This window comes from Neoarius graeffei, chromosome 9, assembly GCF_027579695.1.
Source record: "Neoarius graeffei isolate fNeoGra1 chromosome 9, fNeoGra1.pri, whole genome shotgun sequence".
In the NCBI taxonomy this organism is placed as follows: domain Eukaryota; kingdom Metazoa; phylum Chordata; class Actinopteri; order Siluriformes; family Ariidae; genus Neoarius; species Neoarius graeffei.
The window spans coordinates 42,208,878-42,225,426 of record NC_083577.1 but is presented as its reverse complement, the minus strand read 5'-3'; the positions used below and the strand labels follow the sequence as shown (position 1 = coordinate 42,225,426).

General features: G+C 41.0%; 1 protein-coding gene across 4 annotated transcripts; it reads right to left on the bottom strand.

Moving 5' to 3' along the window:
• Positions 1-457: 457 nt before the first annotated feature.
• On the bottom strand, positions 458-16,049 carry tmtc4 (transmembrane O-mannosyltransferase targeting cadherins 4). 4 transcript variants are annotated; one of them, XM_060929530.1, is made up of 18 exons: positions 15,965-16,049; positions 13,629-13,841; positions 13,196-13,311; positions 11,473-11,689; positions 10,703-10,787; positions 10,503-10,603; positions 10,284-10,376; positions 9,991-10,152; positions 9,470-9,672; positions 8,796-8,970; positions 8,486-8,617; positions 8,223-8,302; positions 7,930-8,037; positions 6,500-6,641; positions 6,154-6,268; positions 1,155-1,267; positions 908-977; positions 458-688 (listed from the first exon to the last, which is right to left on the bottom strand). In XM_060929530.1, the coding sequence occupies exons 2-18, from the start codon at positions 13,788-13,790 to the stop codon at positions 531-533; spliced, it is 2,232 nt and encodes a 743-aa protein (XP_060785513.1). In that variant the 5' UTR covers positions 13,791-13,841; positions 15,965-16,049; the 3' UTR covers positions 458-530. The 4 variants fall into 4 exon arrangements, with proteins under 4 accessions (XP_060785513.1, XP_060785512.1, XP_060785511.1 ...); XM_060929529.1 differs by having other exon boundaries at positions 15,748-16,030; XM_060929528.1 differs by having other exon boundaries at positions 15,934-16,030.
• Between the last annotated feature and the right edge of the window lie 500 nt (positions 16,050-16,549).

The following is a 16,549-nucleotide window of genomic DNA, read 5'->3' as shown; positions in this document are numbered from 1 at the left end:
AAGGATTGGAGGCAATGAAGGGTTAGGATCCTAACTCCTCATCACATTACTATGACACAGTGGAATGTGCACGCTAACAAAAAACCAATGATAATCTCACAGCTATGTGACTCACTCTTGGTTACTGAGGTTTTAAAATGCAATTTGTCAGTATGACTAGCACATTCTTGATCAATAGCCAATGGTAACATGCTTAACAATTACAAAGTCAAATAGACTAATAAACAGAGGGCCAGCTGACATAACAGTGTCCAAGATGAAAGACAAGAATAAAAGATGGTGGATATGTTCCACATTCCTGAACACCAAGGGCCACATGTAAGAGAAGAACTTACATGTAGATTCTGCTCCAAAGCCACAGCTCTGACCTCCAAACACATATCGCTGAGTCAACATCACTCATCTTCATTTACATTTGTAACACAAACTGTTGCCATAGAAAAGTACACACTATAAATGAGGACAGTCTCTTTAATCGGATTCTTGACACAGGCTTCATATAAATGCGGCATTTAGTATCAAAGCTCAATTTAAACAACTGTCCTTTGCTGCTGCTGCTGCTGCTCTAACTTGCGTTTCAGCATGTTGTAGTTTTCCTTCGTCCCTGGAGAACTGGGATCCAGTTTTAAAGCAAGCTCATAATGCCTCTTAGCCAAGTCCAGCTTCCCCCAGCGGTGGTACAGAACAGCTGCAACAGCACAAAATACACAGTCCTTTAATACCAGAAACATTACAATAATCCATCATTAGCCTCCTTTAAGTCTGGACAACTGATCAGTGGTATCCAGCTTTGTTCATCGATTTATGCCAGTAGCAAACAGAACAAACAAAGGGAAAAAAAGACTTCTAAAGACAATATCTTGCAGAGATGAACCCTGATACATTTCTACAGAAATGAAAAACCTACCAAGATTGCCATGGCAACTGGCAGCATTGGGATTGATCTTCAGTGCATTTACAAAGAAACCTTCCGACTCCTAAAGAGAAAATGAACTTGCAGTAATGGTATGTTTGCCACAGCTAGTTATAAGTGAAAGTCTTTGAACTAGAAAGATGACATTTATTTTTCTTTATAACGAAATGGTTTGAAGGCTGTCCTTGCTCTAACTGCACACTCGGTGTAAGAGAAAAATAAAGCAGTTAGGAAAACATACCTTGTATTTCTGCTGCTTCCCCAGTACATTGGCTAATGAAAACATGATTGTGTGGTCTTTAGGTAGTATCTTCAAAGCCTCTCTTCCTATCATCTCTGCTTGAGCCAAATTGCCTACAATCAAACGGAGAAAATAACTAGGCAGAATTAATTAGGAGACATCCAACACACTTATCAGGCCATACCATAACTCTTAAATATTAAAATACGGCCTTGTTTTAGTGACACACACGAATTGAGGATTTGGGGTATTATTTTAAAAATGTGCCGACAATGAGAATTAAAAAAAACAACAATCCTGTACTAGTGTTACCCGAACAGGAGCCCCACATTTGTCAGTAATGCACGGTGTTGTAAGTGTAAGTGGTTAGCACAGTCGCCTCACAGCAAGAAGGTTCTGGGTTCGAGCCCAGTGGCCGGCGAGGGCCTTTCTGTGCGGAGTTTGCATGTTCTCCCCGTGTCTGCGTGGGTTTCCTCCGGGTGCTCTGGTTTCCCCTACAGTCCAAAGACATGCGGTTAGGTTAATATGGGACGGCCTTGGGCTGAGGTGCCCTTGAGCGAGGCACCTAACTCCCAACTGCTCCCCGGGCGCTGTTAGCATGGCTGCCCACTGCTCTGGGTGTGTGTGTTTTCACTGCTTCAGATGGGTTAAATGCAGAGAGGAATTTCACAAGGGCGACACAGTGGTGTAGTGGTTAGCACTGTCGCCTCACAGCAAGAAGGTCCGGGTTCGAGCCCCGTGGCCGGCGAGGGCCTTTCTGTGTGGAGTTTGCATGTTCTCCCCGTGTCCACGTGGGTTTCCTCCGGGTGCTCCGGTTTCCCCCACAGTCCAAAGACATGCAGGTTAGGTTAACTGGTGGCTCTAAATTGACTGTAGGTGTGAATGTGAGTGTGAATGGTTGTCTGTGTCTATGTGTCAGCCCTGTGATGACCTGGCGACTTGTCCAGGGTGTACCCCGCCTTTCGCCTGTAGTCAGCTGGGATAGGCTCCAGCTCACCTGCGACCCTGTGGAACAGGATAAAGCGGCTACAGATAATGAGATGAGATGAGATGAGATGAGATGAGGAATTTCACAAGTGTGTGATGAATAAAGTTGTGCTAATGTCCAGACAAGTTTTTCCCCTCCAACTGGTTTAGTTTTCTAATTAGGCTTCAACACAAGGGCTACTGACTTATTGATCTGGGTGTCAAAACTTGCTTTGACCAGAGTCAAAAGAGTCGCATTTCCCATCATACTGGCCGCCCCTTAACTAATTCATGAACAGCAGAGATTCTCCTCCGCCACAGGAGCCTGAACATGACTCATGCTTTGCACTCAGGCATGTCGTCTCATCCTACTTACAGAAGTCAACAAGGACCAGAAGCAATTAATTTCCAGTGTTTTGGTAGTTTATGTTGTGGGACCTGAAGATAAGATGAGGCTAAAATGCAGAGGAAGAAGTTCTCAGTGCCAGAATTTTTTTTTTTGTTGGCAGGGAAATGTGAAGAAGAGAGCCAAATCACTCTGGTGGTTGTCAACCTGGCTGGGAGAAGTGTATGCTTAAAATGGTTCTGTTTGAAAAGCAGGTCACTGTCCACACACCCAAGTTAGATCGGCTTTAAAACAGTCCCACAAACAATTCATACATAAATTTCAAGAATTGATGATTTCTGGTGTTCCAGTATAACCGTGCAGAGTGTTTATGATGTCTGGGTATCATTTACCTGAGTATGATTCTGAGACCAAAATTCTTCACACAATTATCTATCAATTAATACATTATACACTGTGTGTACATATTACACACAGTGAAGAATGTTAATGATATTATTGCGCTGATCAAGGTTTCTTTTTTCTTTGTCATTTCAACCATACACAGTTGGTACACAGTTAAAATGAAATAATAAACGCACTAGAGAATAGCTACCCGAGTTAACCACCTCGCCTGTTATCATATAAGGAGCAAAATATAAAGAACGAAAACTAATTGGTTTAAAGGGTGGACTAATTATGCGAGAGGGCCCCATGTGTCCGAGTGCACCTGACACTCAGTATCTGTAGAATGGAGCTTCACACCTCACACACTAAGGAGGAGGGAGGAAAAAGTGAATGATTTGATTTGGGATCATTTTCTTTCCAACTGCGGGATCAAAGGTATTTCTAATAAGAACACTCACTCAGGTGTGGCATATGATGCTCTCCATCTACAAAACTGCTCAGCTGCTTTACAATAAACATTAAAACAACAATGTCTGTGTATAAATAACCATGTTTACATGCATACAATTATCTAAAAATAAAACACCATTCCAAATAAAGTAGTGTTCTTATACAGTGGTTTTCAAAGTGGGGGCCGCCAGGGGGCCTCAGAAAGTTGGAGGGACGATAACAAAAAAATTGCGGAAAAAAATATACTTTTTTAAAATAAGTATTATTAAATATATTGTAATTAGTTTTTTAATCATTATTATAAAATGTAATTATTAATAATAATACATCATATCGAAACGTTGTTTGCCATGCTCATCTCTCCGATTGCCTGTGACATTGCGCATTGCGGTTCGCGCCATTTATCAAGCTGCTTTGCTCCTCAAGCTAGTGTATTGCTAGCGCAAAATGGACAGGTTTTTGAAGAAGAGACCAAAGGAACAAACCAACAGCCCTGCTGTGGAGGACACTGCTGCGAAAAAAACTAAGGAGTCCTGGACAACTGAAATCCGAAAATATGAGGCAGCATACATTAAGTATGGCTTTACAGCCATACAGAAAAATGGCCATGATTGCCCAAAATGCGTCCTCTGTCTGGAGACCCTGTCAAACGAGTGCTTAAAGGAACAGTCCACCATACTTCCATAATGAAATATACTCTTATCTGAATTGAGACGAGCTGCTCCGTACCTCTCCGAGCTTTGCGCGACCTCCCAGTCAGTCAGACGCAGTCAGACGCGCTGTCACTCCTGTTAGCGATGTAGCTAGGCTCAGCATGGCCAACGGTATTTTTTGGGGCTGTAGTTAGATGCGACCAAACTCTTCCGCGTTTTTCCTGTTTACATAGGTTTATATGACCAGTGATATGAACAAAGTTCAGTTACACAAATTGAAACGTGGTGATTTTCTATGCTATGGAAAGTCCGCACTATAATGACAGGCGTACTAACACCTTCTGCGCGCTTCGGCAGCGCATTGATACGGAGCTCAGATATCAATGCGCTGCCGAAGCGCGCAGAAGGTGTTAGTACGCCTGTCATTATAGTGCGGACTTTCCATAGCATAGAAAATCGCTACGTTTCAATTTGTGTAACTGAACTTGTTTCATATCACTGGTCATATAAACCTATGTAAACAGGAAAAACGCGGAAGAGTTTGGTCGCATCTAACTACAGCCCCAAAAAATACCGTTGGCCATACTGAGCCTAGCTACATTGCTAACAGGAGTGACAGCGCGTCTGACTGACTGGGAGGTCGCGCAAAGCTCGGAGAGGTACGGAGCAGCTCGTCTCAATTCAGATAAGAGCATATTTCATTATGGAAGTACGGTGGACTATTCCTTTAAAACCTTCGAAACTTCAGCGTCACTTGGTACAAAAACATCTGACAGATGCCGAAAAAACAGTAGATTTCTTCAGACGCAAAGAAGAGCATTTGGTCAGGCAATCTGCTGCATTCACCCAGCAAGCTACTGTTCCCGAGCGGGCCCTGAAGGCATCATTTTTAGCCTCGTACCACATTGCTTGTGCTAAAAAAACCTCACTCAATTGGAGAAGATTTGATTTTACCAGCCACCAAAGACATTGTCCGAGAATTGCTTGGTGAGGATGCTGCCAAAAAAATCGATGCTGTCCCACTCTCTGATAACACCGTGAGCCGACGGATTGGTGACATGGCTCAAGACGTATCTGCTCAGCTGTTGGAGCAGGTGAGAGCCAGCGAATACTTCGTACTTCAGCGGAATGAGAGCACAGATTTATCCAATGAGGCCCAACTGCTTGTGTACATCAGATTTATTTCACAGGAAAGATTTGTGGAGGAAATACTATTTTGTAAAGCACTTGAAAGAAGAACTACTGGGAAAGACATTTTTCAAGTTTTGGATGATTACATCGAGTCTAACGGATTGGACTGGACCCGTTGAGTGGGGGTGTGTTCGGACAGAGCCGCGGCAATGACCGGGAAGATCAGTGGAGTGACCGCTCTCATTAAGCAGAAGGCCCCGCATGTAGTGGCCACACACTGCATGCTCCATCGCGAGGCACTGGTCGCAAAAAGGATGGATAACGAGTTGAATCAGGTACTACAGGAGGTTATACAGTTTATTGTTCAGTGCAAAAATATTTGTGTTGAAAACATGTTAGTTAATAATATTCTTATGCTAAACAAATGTAACAATTATTGACTATTGAATAAAAGAGAAAACATTCTAAAAGTTGATGTTTCTTTACATATTTTGTAGCATTGTCTGTGGGTTTGCAAAGGGGGTCCCCAGCCAGAAGCTAATGCTGTTTGGCCTTGGCATGGAAAAGTTCGGGAACCCCTGTTCTTATCACATTTCCGGGCAAAAGCATAATTAATCTAATATTCCATTGTATATGAATCCACACACCACATGTATATCACAGGCCAGGATGACCATGATTGTTATGCATGTGTAAAAACAAGGTACAATTATATATTCTTGGTATTTTCGTGATCTTCTGTGCAGGCAGACAGCAGTGCAATTGTACAGAGGATGAGGGTTAGAATAAATACATTATAGAGAATTATAATCACGGGACATCCATTCAGAGTTAACCCCTCCCATTACCTTTAAAAAAAAAAAAACAACAACTGTGTGTGGTGTGGTGAGTCAGCCGAGTGACATTTTTGTAATGATAAATGATTAGAGTTCATCTATAGATTTTATACATGTGAGGCTATAGACTAAAGAGGCACTTTGGTTCCTGAATTGGTTATTAAAAGCTACTTTAAACAAAAAAGCCTACACGTATATCACCTCAGCAATCTTTGCTGTTTGAACCTTACCAGTGTTATCCAGTAGTATAACCATGTTATTCCATGCCAGGCTGTGATCAGGCTTCAACATGGTGGCATTCCTCCAAGCATTCAAAGCATCCACATGGCGATTCTGATCTGCATACTAAAAATAAATAAATAAATAATAAAAAATTAATAATAAAAGGACAGTTCATATTTAACCAATTCAGCCATCACAATCCTAGACCTGATCTAGTGGTTATTTACAAAGGTGATACACTCCTGAATACTATTTTAACAATAGGATTAATTTCAGTTTGAATTTACTTTAATCTCTCTTATATTAAAAAATAAATAAATAAATAAATAAAACACTGAAAATCACAAGGCTCACCAGTCGGCCCAAATTGTAGTAGCAATCTGGATACTTCTTCCTGAATTTAATAGCATTCCAGTAGCTTTTCTCTGCCTCTTCAAACTTCTTTAAGCTATTCTGCACAATTCCCAGATTCATCCAAGCAGCAGCAAAATCAGGCCTCCAGAAAGTCAAGAAAATATAAAGGATGAAACATCAAATCATTATCTCAAATTTTATATATATAATATATACACACACACACATACATATATGTATGTGTGTGTGTGTGAATATATATATATATATACACACACACACACACACACACACACACACACACACATAGGGTTAGTCAAAATTATGTTAACACAAATGGATTATTTTTATTATTATTATTTTTATTATTCTTTAAATGGTACTGTTGCTTGCTGGTTTTTGTGTGTTGAACATGATGATGAACCGATTGAGACCGTCCTGTAAATCATCTTGCACACATGATGTATGTTTTGTGAATAAATGGTTTCTACCATTTAAGTGTTAACATAATTTTGACTAACCCTGTATATTTTATATAAGGGCTGTCAAACGATTAAAATTTTTAATCGCGATTAATCTCATAAAATTATGTAGTTAATCGCGATTAATTGCAAAAAAATCTTTAAACATCTGTTTAAATTGTACTCAAATACATTTCTACATCAGAGCAAACATTTGAATATATGCTCTGATGCTCCATGTCAATTATAAGGCTCATCTTCTCTATGATAGACAACATATCGGCCTAATGCACAAATATTTGGCATTCGGGTTTTGATATTAGATCTAGGCATGCAGCATATTCTTTCCAATGTAGCCTATCAGACATCTGTTGGGCATAGGCTATGTGCAAAATACAATTTGGAGAAATAACAGACTGTATTTTTTTTTCTCAACTGTAATGGCTGCAAGCTACACTTCGAAGAGCAAAGAGGAAGTAGTTTGACTCCTGCAAGTTCATTCAAGTGAAGCAGTAGGCTATTTGGAAATCGCTAGGCTACCTATAATCTACAGGTGGAGAAAAGGGAATGTGCGCATTCCCGATCGTAGCCCATCAGATATCAACACATTTCACCTGGTAAAGTGAAAGTAAACGGAACTCGCACCGCATCGCATATGCAGACTACAATTTAACTGACCATGCTGCGGGTTTATTTGACAAGTTGTAGAGCTACTTTTTACCACAAAGTTAATGTTATAACTAGCTTTATTTTGCATGCTAGTCACCCATGAAAATCTGCATTGTTCCTTACCAAGATGAGCCCAATTCACTGTACCCTCCAATAACGCCGTCATTTTTTTTAATCGCGATCAAATTAAATTGCGTTAACGCACTAATAACGTGTTAACTTCGACAGCCCTAATATATATATATATATATATAATTATTTCATTGCATGCTGGATTGCATTAGTCTTTTGTTCACATACTGGATGAGAACAGCAGTCAAGAGCATGTCTTCTGCCTCCTGTAGCTCGTTCCTCTCTTTCAGTATGTTTCCCAAATTGTTCATAGCATGAACATATTTTGGATGCAACCTATAGGAAACATCGTAAATATAGAGGTATATAACAGACAGCTACACAGACAGCATGTTAACTGAACATTTGTGTTTATCACTTTCTCTTAGCAACATTAGCCTTTTTACCATTTAAAAGTGCTGAATGTTAAGAAAGGCCTCATTTGCTGGCTGCACTAATAAAATACGTTTCTCAGCACGTACCGCACAGCTTCCCTGTAGTATTTGATTGCAGCACTCTGGTTGCCTCGGTCAGCGAGGTTTTTGCCAACATTATAATGAACCTTCCGAAAGAAGGAGGAGAGCCAGAAAAGGTCATCGGCTTTATTGCTCAGACTCTGTTGTTTTTTCCCAGACTCTTTGACTTTTTTCAATCCCAAGTGAAAATACATGTGTCACAATTGATGGCAATACACAGCACTCTTGCTTTGTATGTTAGAGAATGGTGTATGAATGAAAGACCTTACCTTAGCGTTGAGCGGGCAGACAGACAAGGCACTGGTGAAGAGGCTCTGCTCAGACCTCCACTGCTGACTGCGCAAGGCGCAGCGTGCCACGTTGACACCCAGCAGGACCAACATGGCCGCCCGCAGCAGCTTCTGCAGGTGGGAGTTAGGGATGGATCAGATAAGCACATTAAAAAAAAAAAAGCACATTAAACAGGACTGTATGGTGCCAAGAGCCTGAACTAAAAGCTACATTAGTTACAATGAAGTATGGCCTGAGGGTGGAGATTAGGAAGGAGAAGAGAGAAATGTCACAGGCCAGGATGCCTACCTTGGGTTTCCTCCAGCGGTAACAGCAGTAAGCCACTGCGTAGGCCAGGATGAGGCAGTAACCAGCAGTGGAGAGGTATAGTACCCGCTCAGCTATCACAAAGCCAACACGGAAGAACAGATTACTGGCTGGCAGGAAGGGGGTGATCAGTAGCACCAAACCAAACGTCAGAGTCCTGACAACAAACATAGACACAGATGTCATCTTATGATCAGGCTGTATAAATACCACTTTTCAGCTGTTTGGACGAGCCATTTATACATCACTTTTAAAGAAGCACATTTTCATTGCGCTTAGTACAACTAAGCCAAGACAACAAGTTTGACAGCACACCTGAGGGGAAACATTTTGATCAATAATTCAGGAAAGCAATCTTATATATTCTATATTTTGTTACTTATGAGCTACTTTTAATTAGCATACAAATAATACTGTAAAGAATGCCCTTTGCAATAGAGAGTACTTTAAATTTGCTGCACAGAGTAAGCACTTTAATAAAAATATTTCACAAAGTGTTTACTGAAATGGGCACAATATATTCGAGCTATCTAAAATCAAATGCCCTTACCCCCCCAACAATCCATTTAACCAAAGCAAGTGTAGCAGAAGCTCAAGCTGTATTTCCACCCACTGACTGAGTGGAAAGTGCTGTTTAGAGATTGTGCGATTCTCACCTTCTCTCGCTGCTGTCTGGGGAGCACAGAGCTTGCCTTATCAAGCCAATCAAGCAGGCCCACAGCAGCAGCAGCCAGACGATTCTCCAGTCACCGGCTGATTTAATAAGAGGTACACAGCCCATTGACCAATCAAAACACAGCCACCAGGGACACAGCAGCAGCCATGCATTCAAGGAGTAGTAGTAATTATAGTTCACAATCTGCCAATCAAAGAGAACAGGAGGTGTTCAACATCAAAAGCACAGCAAACGAGAGGAACATGGAAAAAAAAAAGATCTGTCAAGACACTGTGCTAGAGAGATAAAACAAATGACGAATCAGTACAAGGTTCAGGCAGAAAAGAGGGCAGTAACTGCTACAATAATGTCACACATAATCTACCGGAATGAAATCCAGTACACACAGAATACAAACAGCTCTACTAAGAAATTATTTACACCCTGCTTCCAAATAAACTTTTACCAAGATAAAACCAAAACACACATCAACATTAACAAAACAAAATAATAAAATCTTACCCGAAAGAAAACATTTTCAGCAAATGAAGCTGGGTTGTCTACTTCAGTGAATGCTGGAGGCCCTGTACCCATAATCCTCCACCTTGCAAACAATAACAAGGAGCCACCCAAAAGCAGTAGGAACAGTCTGACCAGTAGTCCATTTCTGACCTTCTCAATAACCTGAACAGAAGTTGGGAATTTTTTTAAAAAACAAAATGCAGGGAAAAAAGGCAGAAAAATCACATAAATCCAGCCAGCTTTTATGCCATCACCAACTAAGTCTGCATGTTCTGTGTGAGAAGGACACTGACATCTGCAATTTTCTTTGCGACTAGAAGTCTGCGAGTCAGGTCATAGATATTCAAATCGCAGATCACGAGAATATCAAACGAAGCATTCACTCCCTAAAGAAAAAAAATAGATGCCATTACAAATAACATCACATACTCTGCTTTTATACTGCATTATACCATACAAAACAAACACGCATGTACAGTACCGTATAAATGTACGGATGTTCATATACATACCAAAACTGTAATTCCTTGCTCTTTACATAGCATAGCCACAGCACAGAGCAGAAGGCTGACCATTACCCATGACACTGAGAATTTTTCGGTCTTGTCACCAGCTAAACAGAGACAGGAAAGTACAGCCAGCATAATACTTCGCATTACAGAGTACAGTGGAAAAGCAAATAAATCAGCAGTGTCTCCACCATTTCACTCACCCTGAAATGCTCTGCAGTACGAAAGGAAGGAGAGTTGGAAAAACAGGGCACACAAGAGGTCTGCCCGACCCACAATGCCAGCCACCTATAGCAAACACAGAGGGCAGCATCACACATTAAAGAGACTTTTAAAAGATAATACTAGCTATTTAAGAACCGTCTTTGTTTGAGAATATTCTGTGGTTCGTTATATAAAGCAAACAGCTATTTAACTCGGGGATAAATGCTTTGCAAAAGGGCAGTAATTTCAGCGGCAGCCAAACATTTTACAACCAGCTTAATTGGCTTTTGTTTGTACAGTGGTTAAAACTTCCGCTGCCCTTTGGCCTGTGAAATTGCTTGCATTTCTGGAGGTGCCAAGTTAATGACAAAGGCAGGAGGCCCCCTCATTAGAGAGTTGCGGTTGGCCCTGGCTGGAGTCCTGGGGCAATGGCTGCAGATCCTTTGATAAATCCAGTAGGCCAAAGTCAGTGGTCTTTCTGAAGCTCCCCCACCAGGTCCTGTACTAGCCTCTCTGTACCTGATTAAGGAAGCCAGTCAGTGGAGTAGCCCATGCCTCAATGTCTAGTTCAATCACTATTTGATACATCTTTGGCAGGTTAAAGCAGTTATCGTGCAGCCATTAGCTGAGCTGATTGGTCCAAACGCACACCAACTGAGTAGGGCTTTTTAATGTATGCTTTATATAGTGTCAGGGCAGCTGAGCAATTGTAGCAAGTTTGTTTGCTGGAAGAACTGTCACACTGAGTTATGTCATCTTCTTTACTTACACTTTCTGTATGAATTGGATGTGCAGCAAAGAACAGAGCAGCCAAGACAGATGCTTTTGGAAGATGCGTGAGTCTCTTAGCTTTCCCATCGCAGGCCAAACCCGCAATTAATATTGCAAAGACGTCAATCATTAACGCCGAGATAACACAGTGGAGGCCGATATTGAGCACGTGGAAACCCACCGGATGCAGCCCACCAGCCAAGAGGTAGTTAAACCTGCAGACAACACCGTCATGTCAATACAGCACAAGTCCACATCACTGTAATAAACACAGAGCTGCAATCTAATCAAACATTAGTCTGCAAAATGAATGCTTTTTGAGCAACATGTGAAGTTAAGTTTGTCTTTGTGTCCAAGTAAAAAAAAAAAAAATCACGCAAGTAAAATGAGACATAAATGAAGCAATAAACAAATCTCATCTCATCTCATTATCTCTAGCCGCTTTATCCTGTTCTACAGGGTCGCAGGCAAGCTGGAGCCTATCCCAGCTGACTACGGGTGAAAGGCGGGGTACACCCTGGACAAGTCGCCAGGTCATCACAGGGCTGACACATAGACACAGACAACCATTCACACTCACACCTACGGTCAATTTAGAGTCACCAGTTAACCTAACCTGCATGTCTTTGGACTGTGGGGGAAACCGGAGCACCCGGAGGAAACCCACGAGGACACGGGGAGAACATGCAAACTCCGCACAGAAAGGCCCTCGCCGGCCGCTGGGCTCAAACCCGGACCTTCTTGCTGTGAGGCGACAGCGCTAACCACTACACCACCGTGCCGCCCACGCAATAAACAAATAAAATAAATAAAATGTATGCTCAGTATATGTTTCCATCATCATTTTTCTACTTTCTTAGTAGAATATTTCAATTTAGCTCAGTTGTCCATGATAACAATTAACTAAATCAATTAAAACTCTGTGTAGCTTTATTTATTCCAACTTAGAATCTACATTTTAATAGTACAATAGTATCAGATGTATAATTTAGAATGGGATAATCCTGATCAATTCAGAAGAATCATCTGAATCTCTGTGCATTGACAGATGATGCTATGAGACAAAACATCCATACCTATGTAATTTGTCTGATTTTCTTCAGAATTATTGTTTATCTTGTAAGATAAGCAAAGGCACTGAAACGCCGCCACATTGTAATGCTCAATGCTTCAGCCGCAATCATATTAGTATAAGTAGAGAAGAGTTCATATGCACCACATCCACATTTGTGCAAATTTTTGTTGACTTTGTCCATATGAACCTTACAAAAGCTGCATAAGGGAATAGTCAAATGAGCCATTATCTATAGAATATGCAAAACAGGGTCAGCCTCATTAACAGCATGGGATAAGACGTAGACTAAATAACCCTTGTATAGAAATTCATTGTTGCTGAGTTCAAATGGCAAAGCCAATACAGAAATTAGTAGACATTTACATGAGAAAAGACAATATATGCAGCATCCCAATTTAATACCAATTATTGCTTCTTCCATGAAGGAAGTACTTGAGGCCACCTCTTCTGATTTCCTACTGAGAATAAAATTGCACTTCCAACCATTTGTCTTTAAATTATGCAAGGTCATTTAAAACTATTTCATATAAGCAGGCTAGCCTGTAATGTTATGTTAATGATCAGGTCACTCAATGTCAGTGCCATGTTGAGGAAGGAGTTAAACCCTTCAGATTCCCATCCACAGAAGAAGGGGAGGTGAGTTTACCTAAAGGTGAGAACAGTCAGCGGCCGGTAGGATTTGTGGCTGGAGTTGCTGCTCAAGTTGCTTCCCCAGAAGTCATTTTTCCAGATGTTACTCAGAGGAGTGGCTGGGTTTAGGTCCTGGAAACCAGTTCAAACAAAACACTGGTTTGTCACAAACACCATGCACAATACAATGTTTGAAATAAACTGTCTGAAATCAAGAAGACTACTTTCTGTTTCCCATTTCAACAAACAATAAATAGACTATTGTTCGCTGGATGTGACATCTTTGAACTGTGGTGGGTTTCCCAAAAGCCTCTTAACGCTAAGAGCATCTTAACTAGGACAGAGTGTGTTCATTGTGCTGCTCGCTCTACCATTTAACCATGATCTTTGTGCTACGATGCTTTTGGGAAACTCAGCACTGTCTGTTTAGTCCAATGCTCAGACAATACCTTGTTATTGATGATAGCTTCTGAATCATCAAAGACAAAGTCTCCGTCATAGCTGTTTATGAAGCAAACCAGGGCCACTAAGGCCACGAGAAGGCGGGACTGCAAAGCTCGAATCTTTGGCCAGGGTATGTGTTGATCCCAGTGCGGTTCACACAGCGCCATCGTATCTGCCGCTGCTGCTCCCACTGTCTCGCCATCTACTAACGGCACACGCTGAACACACAGGAACCAACACTCTCAAACTTTACATGGATATGTTATATAGATATTTAGATTTAAATACATCATCACATCACAGTTTATGCAGCAATGAATCCTAAAACATATTTAATATCCTTATATTGAAATCATTTTTAATTTCTTGGTTGGTGCTGTATTTTCATTATTCCTGTGAGAAGTTCATGGTTGTGCATCGTGCTGACGTCACAGTGGGACATTTTCAGCACAATTAAACTGGTCTTTATTCAGAGAAAAATGTGCAACAATCTTAAATAAAGGAGAAAAAAGAAGATGCAATACCACTTTCTTTTCTGATGCAAACACTGAAACCTTGAGCATCAGCCGATACCAATATCAATCTGCTACCATTTTCTTTAAAAACTACAAAGTTTAAAAATGGTTAAACTCTTTCACACAAATATCACTTACAAAGCATAACGAATACAATAAAGTATAATATAATTTTCAAAAAAAAATCCTAATAAGAGAAAAAACAGTTAAGTCTCTTTATATGTCAATATTTTCAACCCCTTCCCCACCCCTCAAAATTTTTTCCTGCAGATCCAATTCCAATCTTAGCTATTTGTTACAGGATCAGATATCCAATATATTTTCTCTGATATTCAATCCACAATACTTTTTTTTTGTATTATAGTGATACTGGGCCATCTCTAATTTCATCATAAAGAGACCTATTTTACACAAACTGAAGATTACGTACTGATTAGAAATATTGATATGCAAGTCATCCAGGGTGGAACAAAGCAGGAAAAAGTATTGTACATAATATAAAGAAGATATCAGAAGAAAGTAAAATATAACCAGTAGAATTGTACTGAGCTGCACAAGGATGACGTAAGAATTCTGGTACATAACAGTGAATGGTGTTGAGGATTAATCTTGTGCAATGACAAAGATATTCTATTCTATGGTGCATGCATCTTGCACATACAAAACCACATTTTGGGACTTTAGGGGCTCTGTAATAGTCTATACTAGGTTGTGTAAAGTCAAGTGTACTGTGCAATCTGTACAGTACTCTAGATCCCAACCCTGTCCTGGAGAAACAAGAAGAGAAAGTGAAATTCCTGCTCTGCATTTAACCCATAGGAACCAGTAAACACACACATGTGAGCAATGAGCACACACACACACCCAGAGCAGTGGGCAGCTATGCTACAGCGCCAGGGGAGCAGTTGGAGGTTTGGTGGCTTGCTCAAGGGCATTTCAACCCAACCTTCAGCCCATGACTGCCCCGTGTTAACCTCCTCTGTATTTAACCCATCTGAAGCACAGAACACACACCCAGAGCAGTGGTCAGCTATGCTACTGTACAGCGCCAGGGGAGCAGTTGGAGGTTTGGTGGCTTGCTCAAGGGCACTTCAACCCATGACTGCCCCATGTTAACCTGACCGCATGTCTTTGGACTATAGGGGAAACCAGAGCACCCAGAGGAAACGTAAACTCCAACTCCCTGTTGGGCATGAACCCAGAACCTTCTTGCTGGTAGTGCTAACCACTACACCACAGTGCCCCCTGTCCTGCACATCTGAGTGTCTTCCTTGCTCCATCCCACCCACTTCAATTCAATTCAATTCAATTCAGAAAAGGCTGTTAGCTGGCTGATTAGTTAAATGAGGTGTGTTGGGGCCTGGGAAAACACCAGTGTGCAGGGCAGGGGGTTCTCCAGGACCTGGGATGGGGATGGGAACATGTGCCCTAGATGAAGATAATATGTATGTATGTATTGTTTAACCTATTTCCGGTAAATAATCAGCACATGATGCAGTATGTGGTTTCTGAGAGACTCACTCCTACATACATGTCAGTGTACAGATGTGTGTAAACAGTGTACAGATGTGTGTAAACAGTGTACAGGTTAGAGCTCGCGCTACACTACCAAGTTAGCTGTAAACAAATATGACAGCCCAGCTCACTCCATACCGCTTCACAGAACCGACATTAAGCTTCATGTTCCTGTAAAAATGTCTGCAACGAGGGCATCACACTTTACCAGACAACAGTATAAAAACGCACACAACCACACTACTGAACACACATCTCTCTCTCTCTCACACACACACACCAGTTTCACGGCTAAAATTCACCAATACAACCGTTTGTACGCAGAACAGACTCGTGGCTCAACACTAGCAAATTCGTCCATGTCTAAGGCTGAACTCAATCCGACCTCGCGCATAGTGCACTCGATAGGGTGTGTAAGTCATGAATCTGTCACCCGGTTAGTGCACTTACAGAGGCAGCGAGGAACCATTTGAGATTCAGCCTAGTCCATTCCTGCGCATGCGCACAATCGACGGACTCGGACAAAAGATCCTCACGTGACTGAAGTGCAAACTTATTCATTGGAAAGAAAATAAATAAATAAATAAAAGATAATATTGTCCCCAAAAATTATTTATTTTTGCACTCCTTAAGTCAGAGTACAGATCCCACTGGTTAAATGTTACTCCGATACAAGTGAAAGTTCTCCAGTCAAATTTTTACTTAAGTTGAAGTACTTGCTTTTAAAAGTATTAAAAGTATATTTAATGTCATCGCATTATTGCATACATGTCAACCTATACGGAATGTCCGTATTTTATACGGATTTGATTCAATAAACGTAGTATACGGGCGTATAAATAAAGTTATACGGATTCTTTAAAAAAACTTCAATATTTATTTAGAGCTATAATCAA

Bases quoted from the DNA above. Each gene is read 5' to 3' on its own strand.
- tmtc4 (XM_060929530.1), bottom strand. From the start codon at position 13,790: ATGGCGCTGTGTGAACCGCACTGGGATCAACACATACCCTGGCCAAAG. The intron at 10,377-10,502 runs GTATGTATATGA...TTTTTTCTTTAG, and splicing joins AGCAAGGAATTACAGTTTTG to GGAGTGAATGCTTCGTTTGA. The intron at 6,269-6,499 runs GTGAGCCTTGTG...ATTTATTTTTAG, and splicing joins ACTACAATTTGGGCCGACTG to TATGCAGATCAGAATCGCCA.